The sequence below is a fragment of the Phalaenopsis equestris genome, unplaced genomic scaffold, assembly GCF_001263595.1.
Source record: "Phalaenopsis equestris unplaced genomic scaffold, ASM126359v1 Scaffold000372, whole genome shotgun sequence".
Taxonomy (NCBI): Eukaryota; Viridiplantae; Streptophyta; class Magnoliopsida; order Asparagales; family Orchidaceae; genus Phalaenopsis; species Phalaenopsis equestris.
Window position 1 is genome coordinate 77923 of NW_018164814.1, and position 25238 is coordinate 103160.

The following is a 25238-nucleotide window of genomic DNA, read 5'->3' on the forward strand; positions in this document are numbered from 1 at the left end:
ATTATATTAAAGTGTGTCAATTCATGCAGACATATCAGAAAATGGAAGGTGGTGACAACTTAAGGTTTGTGCGCCACATTACGAAGGAAGCGGTGAAAGATGCTGAGATTATATTGTTTCCCATTGTTGAAAACCAGCATTGGATACTGTTGATTGCTGACCTGAAGGATAAGAAATGGAGAATATACGATTTATTACCTAACAAAGTGCATAAGACAGTATGCGAGCGCGTTGTAAGTCATAAACTACATAATATGTCAATATCATATTAATTTTATCATTCAATAACATATGTGCCTCTCACCTTTCGTAGATAACAAAGTTTGCAGCGGATGCTAGACTATGTTTTGGTACGAGGAAACCTGGATCATGGGGACTGACAATGATTAAGGGCGTACCAACTCAAAGTAACAACATTGACTGCGGCATGTTTGTCTGCAAATACATTGAAAAACTCGTTGATGCCAACCCAATAGATTAGAGCAAAGAGCTGCGGTGGCAGGATGAAATGACAAGATTTCAGGCTAAATTGGCATATCAAATCTGCATATGGATCTTCTCTGTTAAAAAAGTTTGAACTAATGTGTGGACTTTATTGTTATAAATTTATTTGCAATCAAACATTCATATGAAATCTGTAATTGGATCTCTTCCATAAAAAAACTGTTGCATGTTTGGTTGTATTGCAGATGGTTGTATTTAATCTTTTGCGTGTTTGGTTGTATTGCAGATTGTTGTATTTAATCTTTTACAGGTTTGGTTGTATAGATTTATCGTTGCATTGTGGTTTTACCTCTGCAGTATTCATATTATTGTAATATATTGTGGTTTTACCTTTGTAGTATTCATACTATTTTTATTTAGTGGAGTATCAGTATGGTTGTATTTTGGTACCTTCACGGTCGTCTTCACGTTTTATTGGAATATGCCGCGGTATATGCCGCGGTGGTTGTAGTATTTTTATGGTGTTGTTCAGATTTTATTCTTATGCCGTTTTTGACGAGCGCTGGTTGTATTATGGTTTCGTTGCGGTCGTGTTCAGGTTGTATTCGTTTAAAACGTCTGACGAGCGCTGTTTTATTAGAATATGCCACGGAGATTGTATTAAGGTATTTTTACGATGTTGTTCGGGTTTTATTCTTCTGCCGTGGTTCACGAGCGCTGATTTTATTGGAATATGCCACCAAAGATTCCAATGAAACCAGACGGATCAGCAGAAATAAACCTGTCTTAAGTTTACCGCGCTGACTGTATCTTGGTTTCTTTACGGTCGTTTTAACGATGTTGTTCGGGTTTTATTCTTCTGCCGTGTCTCAAGAGCGCTGGTTTTATTGGAGTAATCCGCCAAAGATTCCAATGAAATCAGACGGATCAGCAGAAATAAACCTGTCTTAAGTTTACCGCGCTGACTGTATTTAGGTATTTTTACGGTGTTGTTCGGGTTTTATTCTTCTGTCGTGGCTCACGAGCGCTGGTTTTATTGGAATATATCGCCAAAGATTGTAATGAAACCAAAAGGATCGGCAGAAATAAACCTGTTTTAAGTTTACCGCACTGGTTGTATTTAGGTATTTTTACGGTGTTGTTCGGGTTTTATTCTTCTGCCGTGGCTCACGAGCGCTGGTTTTATTGGAATATGCCGCCAAAGATTTCAATGAAACCAGACAGATTGGTAGAAATAAACCTATCTTAAGTTTACCGCACTGGTTGTATTTAGGTATTTTTACGGTGTTGTTCGGGTTTTAGTCTTCTGCCGTGTCTCACGAGCACTGGTTTTATTGGAATATGCCGCCAAAGATTCCAATGAAACTAGGCGAATCGGCAGAAATAAACCTGTTTTAAGTTTACCGTGCTGGCTGTATTTAGGTATTTTTACGGTGTTGTTCGGGTTTTATTCTCTTACTGAGGCTCACGAGCGCTGGTTTTATTGGAATATGCCGCCAAAGATTCCAATGAAACCAGACAGATCGACAGAAATAAATCTGTCTTAAGTTTATTGTGCTGGTTGTATTTAGGTATTTTTACGGTGTTGTTCGGGTTTTATTCTTCTGTCGTGTCTCACGAGCGCTGGTTTTATTGGAATATGCCGCCAAAGATTCCAATGAAACCAGACGGATTGGCAAAAATAAACCTCTTAAGGAAACCGCAGATGTTGTATCTTGGTTTCTTTACAGTCGTGTTATGGTTTTATTCTTCTGCCGTGTCTCACGAGCGCTGGTTTTATTGGAATATGCCGCCAAAGATTCCAATGAAACCAGGCGGATTGACAGAAATAAACCTCTCTTAAGGAAACCGCGGAGGTTGAATCTTGGTTTCTTTACGGTCGTGTTATGGTTTTATTCTTCTGCCTTGTCTCACGAGCGCTGGTTGTAATTTGGTTTCTTTACGGTCGTGTTCAGGTTTTATTCATGTAAATCGTATACCGAGCACTGATTTTATAGGAATATGCTGCCATAATAACTCGTAAATACAAAAACACAGTACAACAAATGTTTGTTTCACTTAAACAACAATAATACCAGACGGATCAGCAGAAATAAACCTCTCTTAAGGAAACCGCGGATGTTGTATCTTAGTTTCTTTACGGTCGTGTTATGGTTTTATTCTTCTGCCGTGTCTCACGAGCGCTGGTTTTATTGAAATATGCCGCCAAAGGTTCCAATGAAACTAGACGGATCGGCAGAAATAAACCTCTCTTAAGGAAACTGCGGAGGTTGTATCTTGGTTTCTTTACGGTCGTGTTATGATTTTATTCTTCTGTCGTGTCTCACGAGCGTTGGTTGTATTTTGGTTTCTTTACGGTCGTGTTCAGGTTTTATTCATGTAAATCGTATAACGAGCACTGGTTTTATAGGAATATGCCGTCATAATAACTCGTAAATAAAAACACAGTAAAACAAATGTCTGTTTCAACTTCAACAATAATACAACAATTTTAACAATAAGTAGTCTATATATTATCATGTATGTCCATCAGTAAGCTCGTATATGTCCCCAGTTGTTGTGTTTGAGAAACTTCCTGTTCATTGATAATATTAATGAGTAAATATAAAGAAAGAAGTCTAAATCAAGCAGACAAAATTTTAGAATGATCGATTCCGCAACCTGAGTAAAGTGATCCGTCATTGAAAATAAATTTGGATCGCATTCCATAATGCTATCATGGCTTGAAACATTATCTTTCTCCTTTCCTGTATACAATACCGCCCGTTAGTGAGTAATCTTTTATAAAAAAAAGTACAGAACTTAATACTATATGTAACATTTACTTTTGTATCTCTTATTTTTTTCCCAGTACCCTTTTAGCCTTGCATTGGATATTTCTTGTGGCTGCATCTTCGTGGGATCATTCATATTTCGCTCTTTACTGAGTGTCTTCTTCTTCTTCGATTTTGACTTTTCAGAATGGTCTCTCATAGCGGCTTTCGCCTCGCATTTAATTTTAAATCCCTCCAACACTAGCTTCTCTGCAAGTTCATGGCCTCGTGTTATGGTGCCGATCTGGTATGCAAATTTATGAATGTGGTTGAGATAGATGAGTGCAGTTGCAGAATTTGACAACATTTCTGAAACTGCGATTTGCATAACCATAACTGTTATATATGTCCCTTTTCGCATTAATAGTCCACCGAAGTAATATATATTTATCAGGGATTTTTCTAATATTTTTATGCTGAAGAACCCTTAGAGCGTGGGCACATATTAAACCCATCATTTCAATTTTTTTACAATTACACGTAATATCAGAATTACCACTGTCCACTTTAACAATCCAGGGCCTGACTCTGTCTTTATTATCGAGAGTTCGGATATGAAAATCTAAATTCATAGTATTGGAACACTCCACAGCAAGCCCACACAAACGATGTAGAAACTGTGCTTCAAACATGGAGTATAACTTTCTAGTGTAAAGTGTAGAAACCTGTTCTCAACACTGGACTGCTTTTAACGGTGAGAGAAATTACAGACTGCTGACATTTAAATTCTTCATTCTTTTCATTTCTTCTCCAATCCTTGATGACATTTTCAAGACCCAAAGAACATTCAGTCAGGGTGCTTGTTGCCTTGGAGACATCATGACAAATCTTATTCATGGACTCAATTTCTTATTAGTGGACTCACTTTTTTGCGTTGATAGGATCCCTATTCTAAAAATTTATTTATTGAAGACGGTTGACCACTTATGCCTGATATTATACAATTCATTCAACCAAACATTCTCGTGTAGGTTTCCTTTCTCGATCGTTTCCTTTCTCAATTATTTCACCCCAAATTTCTTCAAACTCCTCTTCAGAGTCACATTTGCTCAAGCATTTATAAAAAAGATCATTGACTCTCTTGCTACCCACGCCACAATGGATTTTTGAAGATAACTTCTTGTAATTGTGCCATTGATATAATCTATGTCTGGTTTGCAGAAGACACTCTTCAATTGTGCCATTGACATAATCTATGTCTGGTTTGCAGAAGACACTCTTCAATAGCTTTAGACATTGCTTGGTCCTGGTCAGTGAATATTGTTATCAGATGCTTGTTATCCATTATACGGATAAAAGCTTTGAATAACCACTTGAATGATTCAATTGTTTCATCTGACAAAAAACCAACACCAAATAGAACATTATGCCAGTGGTAATTCACACCGACAATCGGAGCACAACATAAATTGTATTTATTCAGTCTATAACTTGTATCAAATATTATTACATCCCCGAAACAGTCGTAATCAATCGTGGACATCTCGTCGCATCATAAAAAATTCACCAAACATCATGCCTCATCAATTTGGAAGTCCCACGCAAACATTGGATCCTCCGCTTGTCGGGTAGTGAACAATTGTATGAGAGAATTAGCTACCCCTAATTCAATCTTCACTACTGCTGGTTTTATTGGAATATGCCGCCAAAGATTCCAATGAAACCAGGCGGATCGACAGAAATAAACCTGTCTTAAAGAAACCGCGGAGGTTGTATTTTGTCATTGTTCTGAGGATATCAGCACTGATATCACACATCTTTCTGCTGGAACGCAGTAGATGCTTGTCACCGTCCTCCGCCAACGGATGATTGTGACTTTCTATGAATTTCTTTACTGACCTGTTGCCCTCTAAATCAACGAAGAATCGGATCATTGCTGGACAACCAGTCCTTGTGTCCGCTCTTTTGAACCTCACAGTGATAGTGTCCTTCAACTCTTTCTTGAAACCAGCCTTATCACAAACAAAGTCCTTTGTCTTCAGCTTTTTTCAATTCGACCAGAAACCACTGTGTTCCTTTCGCGCAGTAAATCCAATATGGTGTGCATATAAACAATATTGTTCATATGTTTTATTCTCGTTGTGGACCACTGCATTAAGCAATTTCTCTGCCTCGGGTGACTGCAGATTTAAACATCATTAATACAATTTTACAGTACATAAATAACAATATAATAATACCATAATAATACTATAAAATGCTGTTAAGAAATGTTACTGGCCTCTTAAAAGAAAATCAAGTCAGTAGATACAATATTATCTTAATAACACTGCGATACTACTAAAATAACACCAAATCCTCACGTCAGTAACATTACATTGTGATACTACCAAAATAACACTGTGATACTACAAAAATAACATTAAATCCCCACGATAGTAACGTACATTATGATATTACCAAAATAATAATGTGATACTATCAAAATAACATAAAACCACAACTAATATTATAACGAACAACCAGAAATGGAAAACAACTGCAAAAATAACTAGTGAAAAATTATAACGAACAACCAGAAATGGAAAACAACTGCAAAAATAACTAGTGTATCACCGTGATAATACCCAAGTAACACCAAATCCACATGAATTGTGATACTCATTGTGATACTACCAAAATAACATAGTGATACTACCAAAATAACATCAAATTCTCAAGACATTCAGTTTACATTATGATACCACCAAAATAACACTGTGATACTACCAAAATAACATCAAACCCCAACTAATATTTTAATGAACAATAAGAAATGGAGAGCAACTGCAAAAACAAACAGAGTATCACAGTGTATCACAATGATATTACTTAAATAACACCACATCCCACCCAATCGAAACTTTGCGTTAAAACTCATCTAAAAATAGGGCAAACTTCATTAGCAATAAAATTATTCCTTAAAACCTAGAACTGCATTCAAACAAGTCCTCAACGTACCTGCCGATGTCTTTCTGCCGCATCTAAAATCTGCTCAATCTCATTATTCTCAGAAATATTCTGAGATTCCATCTCATTGTTATGTTTCTCAGGAGTATTTTGAGAGCACTAACATTTATTCGTAAAAAATTATTTTCATCGAACCAGCTCCAGCGAACACGAGACAAAAAATGAGAATATACCGAATCCTTAAACCCTAAAGTAGACAAAATGCCATTTTTTTTCAATTGGTGGGAATCCAAAAGGACAAAAATGCGTTTTTTTTTGGGCGGGATTCGGGCCGGGTAGGGTAAACAATTGACATTTTTAAGGTGAAGCCACGTGGAATCGAATTCCACGTGGCGAATTTTTATTCGGTACCGCATGTAGGATTTCATGCGGTGCACGTACCGAATAAAAATTCCACCTTAACAGATCCGAGCTTCGATTCCCTCCTACACGTCGCGTCTTCTTCTGCACGCGAGCACGACAAGTAGGTCTTCTCCTCTGCTTCTCCTTCGTAAGGCTGAACAACCTTGACAGTCACACACAAGGTTGGAGTCTTCCTTGCGCTGCTTCGGCTTCTCTCGCGAAGACAACACGTCTTCGATTACGGTGCGATCCAGGTAAGCTCTTGACACCACTTCTTTCTCTTTCTCTTTTTGCTTCTCCTTCCTTGCTCCGAAGTAGCTCCCATTCTCCTATAGCTTCTTCTTCTGCTTTCTCCTAGGACTTCTTCCTTACTCGGCGAGGGCACAATCTCTTTTCTCGATTTCTCTGCTTTCCCTCTTGTTTGGTTTTCTGTTTTGAATGAGAGGAAGTGTGGAAGGAGCGTGAGTTAAGATTCTTGCGAGGGGGTGCGACCTTCCTAAGTAACATTTATTTTTAATTTTTTTATCATTAGTATTATTATTTATTAATATTATTGTTATTTTATTTTTTTATTAAAATTTTAGTTATTAAAGTCTTAATGATGTTATTAGCTACTGTTTTCAAGCATAAAATTTGCCACTGGCAATTTCTGTGGAAGTAAATGAAATAAACTCAACTCCTGCCTTCATTTGAAACTAAAGTTTTTTTATTTAACTTTTTTTCTGGATCCCATTGGTGAACGATTTGAAGTAGGGATGCAAGGGTTCTCATCTCTTATACAGTATTGCATATTAATAATCTTATGGCTATTTCTCTTTTAATTTACTTTATCTTCATTTAGCATTGCTTTGTTTTTGAGGAAAAAATACTCTATTTTTTGTGTCAAAATATGTTTTTATAGCGAGACTCAATGTGCATGCTATCTCTTCTTTTTTTAATTTTTCCAGATATATCCTTACAAACTTCCAGATCTTTTAATTGAATGCCCCTTGATAATATCTGGAAGATACGAGGGTAAATTTCCAAGCACTGTTAAAGTTAAAGGTAGATCGGCTGACATGAATGATGTTACTGTCAATTTGAAGGTGCAAAATTCAACGGACATACCTATTGAAAAGGTAATTTTTTTTACAGTGATTACTTTTTTAAACATGAATATTTCATATGCATTGCACATGATTTTATGCTTGTAATGATGGGCGACTTGCCATATGCCATTTGATTTTAACTCAGCTTAACATTTCTTGTAGAGCTCTCTAAGAATGAACAAAATCTTCATGTTTTTTTCGTGGTGACTATTATAGTTGATTTGGTTTGATGCTAATTTAATGTAGACACCTTTAGATGAATTTCTATTGATCATTCTTTCTCATTTTCCGGGAGATTTACTTTATTGCACCCTTTATATGTGAGAGAATTTTGAAAAGTTAGTGCTTGAGAAAAAAAAGAAGTGGGCTTCTTATTTCTTGAGGAAACTTGGAAAGGGCTAATTTGGATTTAACCTTTATCTTCAGGGAGAAGCGTAGTCCTTGGTTTTAACATGAGGATATAAGAGTATGGGAATGAGGCATGGAGATTCCTTTTAGAATCACATTATAGAGATTAGAAATTCTTAAATTTTTGATGGAGGAGAATAAAATATTAAGTGAGAGACGGAAGATAATTAAGACAAGGGCATCTTTTTAAATTCATTTGTAATTGTATTATTCAATTACAAGTCATGAAACCCAATTAAAAGAAGATGAGTGATAATATTTCAATGCCTTTCCGCACAAGAGATTTAATGAAAAGAGAAATAAAGAGATCCGGTGAGAGAGTACCACTAAATTTTATCTCAACTCATGTCAATTGCTCACAAAAAAAATCATGTTAATGATTATATTTTTTAAAAAATTAAATTAAAAAAAGAAAGAAAGAGGACCTAGATTATCCCTCAGAGAATTAATCTCTCTAAAATTAATTATACTCGAGGACGCTTCCATGAAATACTTTCAATAAAGAAAACCTATTTGATTTATCATTTGATGGAGCAAGTATCAAGTGGTAGACTATGATTTAAAGTTCATTATTTTAATAGGATAGTTTATGCTTCAAGATGAGTTAGTTTATAAAGAAGAAAGTGAATCATCATAATTAAATGAGATAACTGTTTTTCCATATAGAAGATCCTATGCAAAGATAATCAATGAATAACCAAAAATCAATTGGGGCAAATGGTTTCAAATGGGTGATCGTTGCAAGTAAGGAATTAAGAAAAAGATACAAATAATATGATTAGAATCTCATGGATACAGTATTCTGTTAGGTATGACTCATATACCATAAATGGGACAGATGCTGGAGCGGAGCGAAACCCAAGAGTGGCGTGGAGCGGAAGGATCTGTCCAATCGGGAGAGTTCCATTATGTAGGTTGGGTGTGCGGGGACAACACCCCGCGGTTTGGTATATGAGTAAATTAAGTAATTACATATTTTACTATAGGGTTATATATATGTCTTGTTTGTAACCCTAGGTGAGCTGAATCTTGTATTCTGTACTCTTTTCTGAATATTGAAAAGAAAGCCGCCGCTCTGCTCCCGAGGATGTGACTTCTTTGTCGAACCTCGTTAAATCTCTGTGTTTTCTTCTGGATTTGTGTCGATTCTTGTTTTTCTTCGCCCTAATTTCTCAACAACTAATATCAGAGATTTGGTTCGAGGCTGAAAGAAGAATGATGGGTGGAGACAAAGTAATGGTATCGGGGATCGAGAAGTTCAATGACACAGATTTTTGTTACCGGAGGATGCAGATAGAAGACTACTTCTATGGGAAGAAACTTTATCTTCCATTACCCGGAAATGAAACTGTACGCGGACGCGAAAAAGGAAAGTTTGGAGGAAATTCCTGAAGGAAAAGTTCACGCAAATTAAATTCCTGCTAAAGTTCAGAGAAGGAAATTCCTTCTGTTTGGAATTGGAAGGAAATTAAGTTCCGATTTTATTCCTTTGCGGGAGGCGGAGAAGAAAATTATAAGGAAATTAAGTTCCGATTTTATTCCTTTGCGGGAGGCGGAGAAGAAAAATTGGAAGGAATTAAGTTTTGATTTTATTCTTTTGCTTGCCGGTTAAAAATTTGGAAGGGAACTCTCGATTAGAAAATTTTCTCTTTTGCTGGTGAGGTCAGGGAAGAAAGGAAATTTTGCTAGAGGCGGCTGCTAAGGAAATTTTTTTTCTTTTGTTGATGAGGTGAAGAATTGTGAAGGGAATCTTTCATTTCTTCCTTTGCTGCTAGAGCTATGGAGGGGAGGAGTTCGGTGAATTTCGGGGCTTCAACGATTCGGCGAAGAACTTTGGCGGTTTGCGGCAGATTGTTGGAGCAGGCAGCGAGGAGTTCGTCGAACGAAGGGCGCGAATCGCGCTGGAGAACCAGTTTGCGAAGGCGAAGCCAAAGGCGTTCGTGTGAAGTTGCCGGACGGAGGGGCGAAAGATTCTTCGCGGGAGGCTGCCGCCAACACAAGAGTTTGCGAAGGCGAAGTCGAATACGGTTTGCTGCAGGCTGTTTGCAGGAGGAGAATCAAGGTTTCACACGGGAGTTCCGCACCGACGCAGGCTTTTGCGCGGGAGGCGTTCGCTGAATTCGGCGGATAACTGGCATGGTTCGGCGACGAAGGTCTGAGGCAATTTCATGCGTCGCAGGAGCAGAAGTTGTTCGGTGTGGGAGGTAGGTTCTTGGGTGGACGGAGGCGCGAAAGAGCAATTGGAAAGGGATTTTCTTTCCTTTACTAAAGGCGCGAAATATTCCTTCAGTTGATTTTTTCTGAAGGCATGGTGGCTTAATCAAGGAAATAATTGCTGGAGGCATGATTAAGGTGGATCTCTGCTGCAGGCTAAATTAATGCTTAATTAAGGTATTTTATCTAGGGAATCTTTGATTTGCATTAGAGGAATATTCCTTCAATGGATTTCCTTTTCTGGAAAGCAGAGACAGAGCTTTTTTGAAAGGAAAAAAGAGTTTTTTGGGAAAAGAAAGGGGAGCTCTTCTTGAAAGTTAAGAAAATTTTTTTTTGGAAAAGTTTAATTAAGGAAAATTTAATTAAGGGAAAGCCTTTGTTTTTGGAAACTTAATTAAGGGAAAGTCCTTCTTCTTGGAAATTTAATAAAGGGAATGTCCTTCTTCTTGGAAACTTATATAAGAGAAACTTAATTAAGGAATCGTAATTAAGGGATTATTTAAAATAGTGGCTCAACCCACATTGGTGCATAAGAAACTCCATGATATATTCCTAAGGGCTTGGATATTCGCCAAGGTGGAGATTTGTTAGGTATGATTCAAAATACCAGAATTTGGAGTCTCTTGGAATTGAAGAGTGTCTCGTGACATTTAGTGGGTTGGGGGGAGCGAGGGCGCAGTGGAAGCGTGGTGGCTCAATGCACATTGGTGCATAAGAAACTTCATGATATATTTCTCTTAAGGAGCAGAATATTCGCCAAGGTGGAGATTTGTTAGGTATATGTATTTCTTCTAAAGGGGTTGAATATTCGTCAATGTGGAGATTTGTTAGATATAACAAATATATCATAAATGGGACAGATGTTGAAGCGGAAGGATCTGTCCAGTCGGGGGAGTTTCATTATGTGGGTTGGGGGTGCGGGGACAACACCCTGCGGTTTGGTATGGGGGTAATTTAAGTAATAACATATTTTATTATAAGGTTATATATATGTCATGTCTGTAACCCTTGGTGAGTTAAATCTTGTATTATGTACTCTTTTTTGAATATTAAAAAGAAAGCCGCCGCTCTGCTCCCGAGGATGTAGGCATCTTTGCCAAACATCATTAAATCTCTGTTTGTTCTTTTGGATTTGTGTCGATTCTTGTTTTTATTTGCCTAATTTCTCAACACATTCTAAGTTATTAAGATCAACATTATTTAGCAGCATTGGTAGTTGACCTCGCTTGGACATTAGACACGGTCAACGGCCATGAGTTGTGTTGTCTGGAGGGAGTCATGTTCTCAAACCAAGGAAAAAAAAACATAGACCCTTCCATGAAATCTAGCAATTAATCTTGAAAGATGCTGTGTTTATTATTCTTAGCAGTTATAAAGAATGTCTATGAAAATAAGTGAATGAGATAGTCCAACTACATGGAGCCAGAACAACCGAATAAAATTTTTTTTTTTTGGCTGGATCATGGTTGCCATTAACCTGTCATACTAGTTACTCTTAGTCATATACAACTATATCAAGCAGTGAAGTCAGGAACACAATTCTAGGGAAACATGAGTGAATGCAAAATTATTTATCCTTAGTGTGAATGCTTTTAACAATATACATTAGGTTATGCCATGACATGATTGTGCATCAGTTAGAGTTTATTTTTGACATGCTCTACTTTACATCACCCCGATGAGAAAAAATGTGAATAATTTAAAGTAAAAAATTTACTTATGGCAATGCAATTTTGTATTAATATATTTTTTTCTAAATTTATTTTAATTTAATTATTAATTTATTTAAAATAAATAGTAGATTTTTTTTCTCATAGCGTAATGTTTTTAGACAAAGTACACATAACTATTAAATATGGCAAAAGTATGAAACCTATAGTCTAATAGTAAAAATAATAAAGAAAATAAAACATTGGAGATTTAATTTAAGATTAAATAGAAAACATGTGTAGTTGGCTCTGTAAATATGATAGAAAAATCTGCACATGTGCTTTGCATAAGTAAAATCCATCCTTATTCTATATGTAATCAAAAGTGTGATAATATACAAGTATTGGGATACCTCAAATTCTGGATCATCCTTGATGTTCTTGATTCATGTGAAATAGAATGTACTTACGGATATCGAACATTACTACTCAGGAAAAATACCATAAAATCTACATATCAAATAGCAAGGGAATAGAGGAGCCATCTTGGACACGTAGATTTGGTTTTAACGAACTAAACAATTTAATAATATATAGAAATAAACAAGCATAGTATTTTTATGATAAAAAGCAACTATTCCTTTTATCCACTTTTAAATATTGAAGCACGACCTCTATGAAATAAAATATTGTATGACTATATATATCGAGTACTTATAAGGAAAATATCTCCATCCTAGTGTAGAATAATTGTCACATTAATGTGTGCCAAGCAATGTGTCTTAACACAGAAAGCCTTGTGCCAAAGAGAGTTTAAATCAAAATGACCCAAGTATTCCCTAGATCTAAACTAATCATCTGAGATCGTGTAAAAATCAAGGTATGTTCAGGTCAACTCATATGATTGTGATGAACAACCAAGATTTTTCATTTAAAAGATCCATTTAAATTTAAGTATATCATCTTAATTTTATTGGATTTTGAATCTTAAATTTTAAATTAAGTTTTTATTGGATTGAGAGAAATTTGAAAATTGATAGATATATATCTATAATTTTCAAAAGACAGTAATGGAAAGATTTTAGAAGTATTGACTTTATATACTGTCTAAGTAGGGTTTCCATTTGAAAAATTAATTAATTTGACATGTTCTAGGTTCTTTGTTTATTTTTTAATAGTTATATAAGATTTGGTTATAAAGTGATTACGATTTTTATTCGATGAATATTTGTCAGATGATGATGGTTCAGTTATTATATCAACATGTTAGTCTAGACTAAGGGCTGACCTACCTAACTAAATGTGGAAATTTGAGATCTTGTGAAGGATTTAATTGGGACAACTTAGGAAACCCTTGATTAATTTATTCTCTTTATATTATATGCAATTTTATTTATTCTCTTTATATTATATGCAATTTTATTTTTATTTTAGAATTAATTTCTTTTCTAATTTTCTTTATATTATATGCAACTTTATTTTTATTTTAGAATTAATTTCTTTTCTAATTTAGGTTAGATATAATTGGTAAGTTTGTAAACTAGGAGAGATTGTTCGGCTCTTGAGGCTCTGGCAGGGCAGCAATAAGCAGGAAACCCTAGTGTTTTTCCTACAGTCGGAAATCTCTTCTGCTGACAGCCGCTAGTTCTCTGCAGTTCTTCCTTGCAGTTGCCAAAACTCTTCCCTGCAGGCAGTTCTTCCTTGCAGTTGCCAAAATTCTTCCCTGCAGGGCAGGCAGTCCATCTTTGCAGCGGCCACTAGTTGCATCTTGTATAGTGGTAGGAAACTCCTTCCCTAGCAAGAAGAGTAGCCGTAAAAATTCTGTTAGCCTATTAAACAGTCCTCACCGTGTGAACCATTCCTTGCGGCCTCCTTTCTCCGCCTTTCTTCCCTGCAGGCTCTTCTACACGTTTTCCTTAGTTGTTGGATCTCCTTCCTTCCATAGCTAGACTTACCTCTTACAGCTTGACCTCCTTCCGGTCAGGCTGACTCACAAGATTTTCTCTAGTAGCCGGAACTAGCAGTAAGGATTTCCTCCAACAGTCGTCCAACATCGTAATCCTACTGACAACCACCAGCCAACCAACAGTCCCTCCTCGGTGCATGTTCTGCTGCCTCTCGTCTGATTTTTTCCTATATCCACCAACTTGCCTGCTGGCTCCCTGCAGGTGTTCCTTGTAGGCTATTGTTTCGTTGCTATCTTCCACAAGAGTGGCTGCTATCTTCCACCGGAGCAGCTGCTATCTTCCCTTCCTTTCGTCGCTGCCTTTCTCCGTTATCTTCTAACAGGTCCTCTGTCAGAGCTTCTCCCTGCAACCGCTAGTGCCTGAATTCTCTCTGTAGCCACCTGTTTTCATGCAAGTCCTCTATCGGTCTTCTTCCTGCAACCTTCAGTCTGCACGCCCTTCACAGCTAGTCTTCAGTTTTCTTGGAAAGCAAATATTCCTCACCTCCATCTGCAGTAGCGGTCAGCTTCAGCTTCCTTCCTGCAACTAGCAGCAGCCCCAAATACACATAAGTTTTATCACTAAGAATGGGATGAAAGCATCAAATTTTACTCCGAAGATTACTTCTGAACCATTTACCAATGATAACTTGAATTACTGAAAAAATTCCTTAAAGGTAATTCCAAATAGCCAATCAACCATGTGACACACCAGGGTAATATATCTTTCTCCCACTTGCCAATAATAAGAGCTTTAGAGCTTCAATCATAGATTTAGAAGTTCAATACTCTAGTCAACTATCAAGAGGCTTCCGCATCTAGATCGGTCAAATTCGCAGATGAATCACACTAAAAAATTGCTGGAAAAGATGTGAAGCTCCTTCAGGATATTTCTCTTTTTTATTTCTGTTTAATATGCTCGACAGATGGACTGCAATTTGATTCCAATCAATAAATTTACTCATGATATGAAATGCATAACAAAATTTCTTGCATATTCTTGTGAATTTTAGGTGGTGGACCTGGTGAAAGTCATTGACAGTGTTGAAATACATTAAGGCTTATACCTAATAAAAAAAAATTCTCTACGTGCACAAATGATCTCACGTCCATTTTTGTCTTAAATTTATGAGTTTTTGAGTCTATATCTATCGAAAAATAAGTTATGTTATGTCATGTCACATTGGTCATCTTAATTTCAATTATGTTACAACGTTGTATCCTCTTTTCCTTATCTATAAAAATCATAGTGCTTATCAGTGTAAGATTTGTAAAATTTCAAAACACATTGGAAATAGTTATCTCATGACCTCGTATAAACCCTTACACTCTTTTTTCATTATTCACAGTGATATTTGGAGACCTTTAAAGGTGAAAATCCTAAGTGGGGCTAGATGGTTTGTCTCATTTATTGTTCATACTAAAACTGCTTTAGTATTCTTAAATGAAGGAGAAATTTAAAACAACCCAAATCTTCTAATCCTTCCATAACATAATTCAAAGTCAATTTCAATACAAAATTCAAATCCTAAAAACTGATAATGCAAAATAATATTTTAATTCCATTTTTAGGTCCTATCTTTCAAAAATTGAATTATTCATGTGAGTTAATATATTGATATCACACAATAAAATGGGATAGTTTAGAGAAAGAACATGCATCTGTTTGATGTATCTTACACAATTATGATGTCTCATCAAGTTCTAAAATATTTTTTTTTTTTGGGAAACAATTCCTACTGTAATATTTTTTATCAATTAATGTATAGCTGGCTACTTAACTTAAAACACCTCTTCATGCAGTTACCTACCCTCACCTAAGAGTTTTTTTTATCTAATTTACCACTTAAAATTTTTGGGTGCGCATCTTTTGTTCACGACCATTCCCAAAATCGCACGAAACTTGACCCTGTATCTACTTTTTTATTTTTCTTGGGTATGTCATCGACAAAAAGGAGTATAAATACTTTCTTCTATTACCAAAAAATAATGCAATTCCATGGATGTCATTTTTTAAAATATCAATCCTATTACCTCAAATTTGTTGTTTAGGGGGAAAGTACAAATGAATATCAATTTTCAGATACACTTGATGACACCTGCACGAACTCACCACCTACTCCATCTTGCCCTTCTATTCTGGTTAAGGATGCCAAACCAACACAATCAACCCAGTCTTAAGTTCATAACTAAAAACTTTGTGTGTATACGAGGAAGAAAAATCTTGAGTAGGTGGAAAATAAATTGCGGAGGAACTGTTCAAACCAAAACTCAAGTTCGCATTCACCTGAAATTTTGTGTAAAGAGTCACTACTACTCATGATTATCCTAGTTCTCTTCCGATGCCGGTTACAAGGAAAGCTGCATTAGATAACCAATGTATACGAGGAAGAAAAATCTTGAGTAGGTGGAAGACAAATTGCGAAGGAGGAACTGTTCAAACCAAAACTCAAGTCCGCATTCACCTGAAATTTTGGGTAAAGAGTCGCTACTACTCATGATTATCCTAGTTCTCTTCCGATGCCGGTTACAAGGAAAGCTGCATTAGATAACCAATTTAGGATTATATAGCTTTTGGGAAGCTATAGTCATCCTACAAAGTTTTTGTTTCTAACACGAATAGTAAACAGATTCCTAAATTCATTCTTGATGCTCTTGGAAATTCAAAATGGAGAAAAGCAGTTAAAGAAGGGATTGGAGCACTAAAGCTTAATGGTTCGTGGATTCCTTCTAAACTCCCTCAGGATAAGAATATCTCAACACCTATTTGCAGCTAACCAGCTTCTAAGGATATAAAAAGCTATACTTCTTAATGCAGTCCCATTCATAATCAAATACAAAGCTTTGAAATATTCTTATTAATGCAATCCCATTCAAAGCTGATGGCGATATTGAGATATTCAAAGCTATAGTTGTTATAAAAAAATTTACTTAAGCTTAAAGAATTGATTATTAGGAGACTTTCACAATGGTTGCCAAACTTAATACTATTAGAGCTCTTCTTTTACTAGCAATTTACAAGGAATGGGACTGAATTAACTTGATATAAGAAATTCCTTCTTGAATGAGATTCAGAAGTATATATAGAGATACTCCAGGACTTGAGAATGATTCCAACAAACATCTAATATGCAAACTTCAGAAGTCTCTCCATAGGCTTAAGCAATCACCAAGAGTGTGGTTTAAAAGATTTGCTAACACTATGAGATTTGATGAGTATTCTCAAAGTCAAGTTAAGTATACTCTGTTTGTAAAACACACTTACGTCAAGTTAAGTATACTCAAGTTAAGTATACTCTGTTTGTAAAACACACTTAGGAAGATAAGATTGTTGCACTGATAATATATCTGAATGATATGATTTTTACCGGTGATGTTGAATGAGAGATCCTCAAAATCAAAGAAGTTTTTATTACAGAGTCTGAAATCAAGGATCAAGGAACCATGAGATATTTTGTGGGTTAGGAGGTAGCAAAGTCTAAGAAAGGCATTGTATATCACAGAGGAAATGCATCCTAGATCTACTAACAAAAACATGGATGTTGGACGTAAGCCTGTTGATATTCTTATGGATCACAATCACAAGTCAGAACAGAGAAGAAATCATCTCTATGGATAAGGGATGCTATCAAAGATTAGTAGGAAAGGTCATCTGGCTGTTACATACTAGGCCAAAAATTACATTATTTGCCAATACTATGAACCAACACATGAATAACTCATATAAAGAGCATTTGTAGATGGTGTATAAAGTTTTGAGATTTCTCAAGAAGACTGCTGGTTATGGTTTAATCTTTGAGAAACCAAGAACAAAGAAGTGGAAGTCTATACTGATGCTAGTTGGTTGGGGAACTGACTAGCAGATGGCACACCACATGTTATTGCTTACGTATAGAAAATCTAGTGAAATAGAGAAGAAAGAAGCAAGTTGTTGTTTTTAGAAGCAGTGTAGAATCAAAATATAGGACACTCATCTTAAGAATCTGTGAGGGGATCTCGATTTAAAAATTGTTCGAGGAATTTGAATGTACCTCCAATAGAACTACATAGATGTTTTGTAAAAATGAAACAACTATCAGTATTGCCAAGAATCTTGTGCATCATAACTACACCAAGTGTATTGACATTGACGCACTTCATCTATGAAAATATTAATGGGGGAATTACACACTTAGCTACATTCCTTACACACCAATAAGTTTCTGATATATTCACCAAATCTCTCCTATTAAGCACCTTCTCAGAGTTCAATTACAAGTTTTGTCTCTACAATATCTACAACCCAGTTTGAAGGGGAGTGCCGAAATCTGAGATCTTGTGGAGGATTTGATTTGGACAACCTAGAAAACCCTTGATTCGTTTATTCCTATTTTTTTCTATTTTATTTTATTTTTATTTTAGAATTATTTCTTTTCCTAGTTTAGGTTTGATATATTTGATAAATTTGTAATTTAGGAGAGATTTTTTTCCTTTTATATATATATATATGTACCTTACATGTGAATAACATAACTAAGAGCGAATTAGTCCCCTTCAAATCAACTTTATGTATGGAGAAAATTGTATTCTCTTATTTTTTAAATTATACTCTTCTCCTTATATAATAAGGATTGGCTAGGGCAAGTTTATTTACAAAAATTAAAACTTACTAAAGAAAACATAACCCAAGGTGGAAAGAAATATGACATAATAAGGAGGGAGTCAAACTAAAAACTAAAATAGGAAACTCATAATTCCACATTTCCCATCAAGCTAGTCATATATATTGTAAAGACCAAGCTTGGTATTCAAATTGGTGAAATTGGCTGGAGTTAAAGGTTTAGTGAAGATATCTATGACTTGAAGTTGAGTTGGATTGTAAATAATGCCACCATTGACCTTTTATGAGATAAGAAGTCTATCAATTTTGATGTGTTTGGTCCTATCATAATGAGCAATTGCAACACTAATTGTGGCTTGACTATCATAGAACTTTTTTATTGGATTGGGAGTAGAGTATCCCAACTCATTTAGTAACCTTTGGATCCATATTCCTTCACAAATTTTTAAAGCTAGTGCCTGATACTTAGATTTTGCACTATTTCTGGAGACCACTATTTGCTTCTTGCTTCGCCAAGTGATAAGATTTCCCTGGACATTGGAAAAATATCCAAAAAGTGGATATTTTATTCGTAAGTGCTTCTGGCAACTAGCTTCAATGTAAACCTCTCTCCCTATTGTCTGATTTTTTAAGTAGTAACCCTCTGCAAGAGGTCTTCTTAAGAAACCGCAATATTATATAAATCATCTTCAAATATTCTTCATTCCAACTATTCATATATTGACTCATAATGCCGAGATAATAAACAATATCAATCTAGTTTGTGATAGATAGATGAGCTTGTCGCATGTCTCTAGTTTCTATTCTTTTCCACTGGTGTCTTTTCTTCCCTCAATTGTAACTGTTTATTGAAATCCATAGAAGTCCCTATAAGTTTGCACCCTAGCATTCTTGTCTTATTTTGTAGGTTTTGGATGTACTTTTTTTGGGATATCATAATATCTATCTTGGATTTGGCCACTTTCCTGCTCATAAAGTATCTCTTCGCCTCTAGATTTTTAATTTCAAACTCAGTGACAATAGCCTACTTAAACTTCTCTATTTCTTTTTTATCATCACCTGCCAGGATCACATCATCTACATAGATAATGATTATAGCCCTTTTTGCCTCCCTAGAAATGCTTTATGAGCAGTGTATGATTTGCTTGGCTTGGATATAACTATTAGATTTCATCTTCTTGGCAATCAAACAATGCCCTTGGAGATTATTTGGGATCATAAAGAGACTTTACAAACCAGATGCTCTTTGAGTAATTTTTCAGTCTTGGTGGGATTTTCATATACACTTCTTCCTTATGATTTCCATTAAAAAATGCATTCATGATATCAAGTTGATGTAATTCTCACTCTCTGTTCACTAACAATGAAAGAACTCTTATAGTGTTTAACTTAGCCACTAAAGCGAAGATCTCTTAATAGTTTATCATCACATAAGACTGAGTGAACTTTTTTTCCACCAATCTAACCTTGGACCTCTCGGCGCTCTCGTCTATTTTGTACTTGTCATTGAAGATCCATTTGCACCCAATGATTCTTTTATCTGGAGCAAGGTTTTGCCAATATCCATGATCATTTAGGTCAAGAGCTTGGATCTCCTTTTCAACTGCCTTTTTTCATTCTAGACTTTGAAGTATTTTATGAACCGACTTGGGAATATGCACACTATTAACAATAGATATAAAAAATTTATAAGTTGATGTTAACTTCCCATGTGTAACATAACCTTGGATAGAATAATTTGTGCCACTTTCCCCTAGTCCACTAGATTCTAACCTCTTGGAACTTCTGAGATGTGTGAATTTAGGTTTGGCTGTGAACAATCCCGTGATTTCATTGCCTTTATCCTGCTCAATGAATTTCATTCTCTTAATATACACACAAAGCTTCTCATTATCAATCTCAGGTTGGATGTTCTCAACTAGTGAAACATGGGAGACATGATGGTTCGAGGGAAGTAGAATAGGTTATGATGACTCTAGATCAGTGTGTATATCCATAGTAGTGTAGGATGTTGTGATGACTCTCCTTCTAAATATCAGATTTGGGACAGTAGGTTTGGTTTTCAAAGAAAGTAGTATTCATGGAGTTGTAGTATTTTCTAGTAATGGGAGGGGAATACTTTAACCGTTTTTGTTGGAATCATAGTCAAGATAGATACATTTGATTGAATGTGAGTCAAGCTTTGTGCGGTTGGTTGGTGAATGTGAATAGAAGTGACATCCAAATTTTTTAAGGTGAAGATTAGATGAGAACGCTCTGAAAAGTGGGTATTTCCTTGATAGGTGTGGGATCTCCCCAAAAATTTTTGGGATATTGTGCGAAAGCATTATAAACTTAGATACCTCAAGGAGGTGTCTATTCTTCCTCTCAGCTATCATATTTTGTTGTGCAGTTTCAACACGAACCCGTATGGATGATATTTTTCTTTGCGAAGTAGGGTCCAAGGATAGAGTTGATGTATTTCTTTGTGTTATCAATTTTGAGAATCTGAATTTTGTATTGGAATTGAGTGAAATTCATGTTATAGAAAAACTAAAAATTTGAGCAGTTTCAGATTTTTTATTTATAAGAAATATCTAACGAGTTTTAGTGTAGTCATCAATAAAGGAGAAACCATCTTCCTCCATTGATAATTTTCAAATTTGATTGTCCCCAAATATCATTGTAGATGATAGAGAAAGGCTGTGAGGGTTTATATTGAGACAAACGGTAGACGCCAGAAGTATTGTTAGTCAATTGGTTGGTTTGACACTGTAAAATTCTAGCTTTTTATTAATAAAAAGATGGAGATATAAGTTTGTAACATAATGAAAATTGGGATGACCCCAACGACAATATTATAACAAAACATGAATTTGAACAAACTCAGACACAACAATCTCGGAAATATGGGAAGAGAATGGTGGAGAAGACACTTCTGTTTTAAGAGAATAGCTTTCCTTGAGCAGGTATATACCTTGATGCAATTTAATATTGTCAATCACCTTCCTCAAATCCACCACCTGAAATTCACAAGTTTTAGAATAAAATTTAGTATTATAGTTTAAGTCACGAGTAAGTTTGCTAAATTAAAGTAAGTTGCAATCTAAATGCGGAACATGTAACACCAAAGAGAGTCAACTATCTTGGAGTGAGATCAATCACAAGTCTAACAAATTTGCAATTAGTGAACACTTGGTAGTTGAGAGCATGAATATCTCTAGTCATGTGATTAGAAGCAACTGAATATATCATCCCAAATTTAAATCTTCCATTGTTAGGGAGATAGGAGGACATGATACCTTGGTGTATCATCAAGTCGGTAAGCTGCTTACATAATACCTTGGTGTATCATCAAGTCGGTAAGCTGCTTAGTTATGCTCAAAAGAAGTTCCCTCAATGCCTCTAGTTGTTCTTTAGTAAATGGAAACTATATGGAAACCCTACAAATTGGAAACCGGGTCAAGGGAGGCATGCTTCTTTGAGTTTATGGTTTGTGATAAAAGTGAGAGATTTTCGGGACTGTTTTGTTAGAATTCCTGATCTCTGATTCCAAATTGACGTTCAGTGTAGAGCTAGAGATCAACATGTTGTACTTTGTCGTAAGCCCCATGCACGTTTAGGGTTGGAAATAATTTTTGGTTGATTGCACCGTAGAAGAGAAGGAACCCCTGTGGCTGCTCTGCATTCTTGCTTGGGAAGAATCGGCTGGGATGGCAGGAAGACATCAGAGCGCAGTTGATATTCGTAAGGAAGAGAAGATGACAGTGGTTGAGTAAGGACCTACAAAATGCGGCTCTAGCAGAACACACTGGAAACCTGTGCCAATGGAATTTGCGAAAGAGAAAATTCACCTTTCTGCAGGCTGCAGAGATGCGGAAGCTTGCGCATGCGCGATTTGAAGTAGAAAGTGAAATTCGACCTCTCAGAAATGTGGAAACCTCTGCTCATGGGATTATTTGCACTAGAAAAAGAAAGTTCACTCGAGCCGAAGGGAAGTAATGTTGTTTGTTGGGAGATGATTGCAGAAGGCGTTCTAGAGGGCCTGCACTGTATGTGGTCCACAGGGAGACAATCCGGCTAATGAAAAAAGGCAGGGTTTCTATCATGTGACCTGTATGGGCACACCACGCTTTTGCTGCGTGGTGGGTCCATAATTACATGCAAATAGAAATGTAATAATGTAAGAGAGATATTGTTGAAACTATCGACTATCAAACCCAAGGACTTTGACAATTTATATATGGTTCAAACATTTGAAAGATGGAGGATTTTGAGCATTTAACAAGTGCTTTAAATATTTATAGTATAAGGGTACATGCCTCTAAGGAGAGATAGTCTACGTAGATATAAAAAGGGACCTTTACATACATAGCACACAATGCTAATACATTTACATATCTCACAACTAAACTTCAATATTTACACACACACATCACTCAAACCCTTAATATCACATGAAAAATAGCATTATTATCATTTTTTTAAAAATAAATAAACTTTTTCATACGTAAGTTTAAAGCATTTAAGCTTATGTATGCGAATATGAAAGTTTAGATGTGAGATATGTAAATGCATAAAAATTATTTGCTGTATATGTAAATTTTCCTATAAAAAAAGATTGGTTACATGTTTATACCGATATCATTGCTCTTTAGGCAAAGGATCTAGCTAAACAATAGAATGACTTGGCCAAAAAAGACAACTAGATTGGGGCAATACTTAACTGGTTGGGTTGGCTAAGTTGAGAAAAAAAACTTAGAAAAGGCTAGGAATATTCTTAAGCAAAAGAGCATGGTTAAATCGAGGGATATTCTATCTAAAAGAGCATGATTAGCTCTAAAGGAGACGTTGCTGATAGAGCATGACTATGTTAATAGTGATTTGGCTAAAGGAACATGAAAATACCTAGAATAGATTTAGCCAAAATTGCATGGCTAAGTCAAGAATAGCATGGTCAAATGAGCATAATCATTGAACGTGTCTCAAGGGTTTGTGACTTTCAATATCATCAAAATCTAGAAAAAACTTAACTAGCCTATCCTAAAATATTTTCTAAGCAAAACTAGAATGTGTAATAGTGTTTAATGGCTAGTTACATTTGCATTTAGATGTGAGTCTTTGGCTTGCCTCATATTAATCGAGCCCGATTACAAATCATTAATTCAGAATCAAAATCAATTTACAAAACTAGGCATAGTCAAGTGACTTCTGATTCTAAAATGATATCTAAAAACAAGTAAAAGTATAAAACGCATATCTTCAAAGAACACAATCAAACAATCCTAGCCAACTTGTGTAACTGTTCTAGAATAGATTTTAGTTCATAATAGCTTGCAGCAAATCCAATGAAATTGATTTTTGAGTATTTTAGATTTTCAAAAAAGCTTTTAAAATCCTTAAGGAAATTCTCAAAATCATAAATTTATTTGTCAAAAAATATTGAAAAATCCACTTCAATTTCTTGTTTATAGGGCAACTTAAACATTTATTTTCTACTTCCTGCAATAAGTTATTTCTGATTAGTTTGGCCTTACAAAATTAATTAAGAAGGCCCATCCAACGATTCGTTGAATTTCCACCATTCTTTGTAATTTGAACTACTATAAAGCTTCCATCATATTGCAATGTTTCCAAAAATCTTATTGTATGTCAAATGATTGAGATGATTATAATGAAGTTTCTAGGGCATTCTACTTACATTTGGTGTACTGTTTTGTTTTAAAATAGTTTCTTTGATGCAGGTGTTTGCCAAACAACATATTGACCTACTCACAGCTCAGGCTTGGTTCTTCGAAAGCAAGCAACTTGAGCAGGAGGTTACTTTCTTACCTAAATATCTATGACAATACACTTGTTTATTGATCAATTCTGTAACATTAGCTGATGTCTTAGTTCAATATAAGCGATCATTAGTCATTATCAATCCAGCTTTCTTTTACTGATTCTAGTTTCTGGAAACAATTTAAAGCTTCAGGTCAATATTCACGGCTGATCTAGTGATGTTTTATGGGAGAAAGAAATTTTTTTGTCTAACCATGTCAGTCATTTTTATTCCTAATGGTGGAACTTGGTGTTCTACTTTTTTTGAGTATCTTCTGAAATTAAATCCAAGTTCTCCATTGATAATAGCACTTTAGTTTTTCTATTCACTATGTCGCAGATCATCGTTTGTCAGGCGCGACAAATAGTCACAATTGGCTACATAAGACCGGTTCGGTTCAGGCAAAGGAAGGATCAACTGGTCTTTCCAAGCACAGAGTTCCCTCCTATTAGAAGTGGGGCCCAGTCCTCTTTACCTTATGTCTATGTGTGTTCTGTTTATTGTGAGTGAGGGTAGTTTTTGCTCAGATATCTGTCAGGATCGCCATCAGCTTGGAGGGTTGTATCTGAAGGCGAGAAAGTGCTATGGCAGTAACTTGTCCTGCGGTGGTGTCTATTCATCCCCAAACTGCTCTCCGGTTCCTCCCTTGAGGCGCCAACCTGCTGTTATCGCCTCCAGCCAGCCGCCAACCTTGCCTCCATCCTCCCAGCTCACAGCCCTCCAAATCGACTGTCGTCCCTTCTCAGCCTTCTTCGCTGCCTCCCACACCGGCTGAAAAGCCCCCTGCTTGCTTCCAACCGAGTCATTATCACAACCAATGCCGTTTCCACCCCTACTCCTTGCTTCCATCAACCGGACAGCCCTCGCATGTCTCCCGACTGTCTACTTATTATATGACCCTGAGGAAACCAACTTCTTTTTGTTTTTTGCTTACCAACCATATTTTCCACACCGAGCAACCATCCAAACCCTCACCTACCACC

General features: G+C 35.9%; 1 protein-coding gene across 1 annotated transcript in view; it reads left to right on the top strand.

The window, feature by feature from the left end:
- LOC110026396 (von Willebrand factor A domain-containing protein DDB_G0292740-like) overlaps positions 1–24277 on the top strand; it is a 70224-nt gene extending 45947 nt beyond the window's left edge. Inside the window, exons 12-13 of the mRNA XM_020727315.1 lie at positions 7496–7666; positions 24176–24277. Coding sequence (XP_020582974.1) covers positions 7496–7666; positions 24176–24277 — 273 coding nt within the window. The remainder of the gene's footprint in view (positions 1–7495; positions 7667–24175) is intronic.
- Positions 24278–25238: the final 961 nt, after the last annotated feature.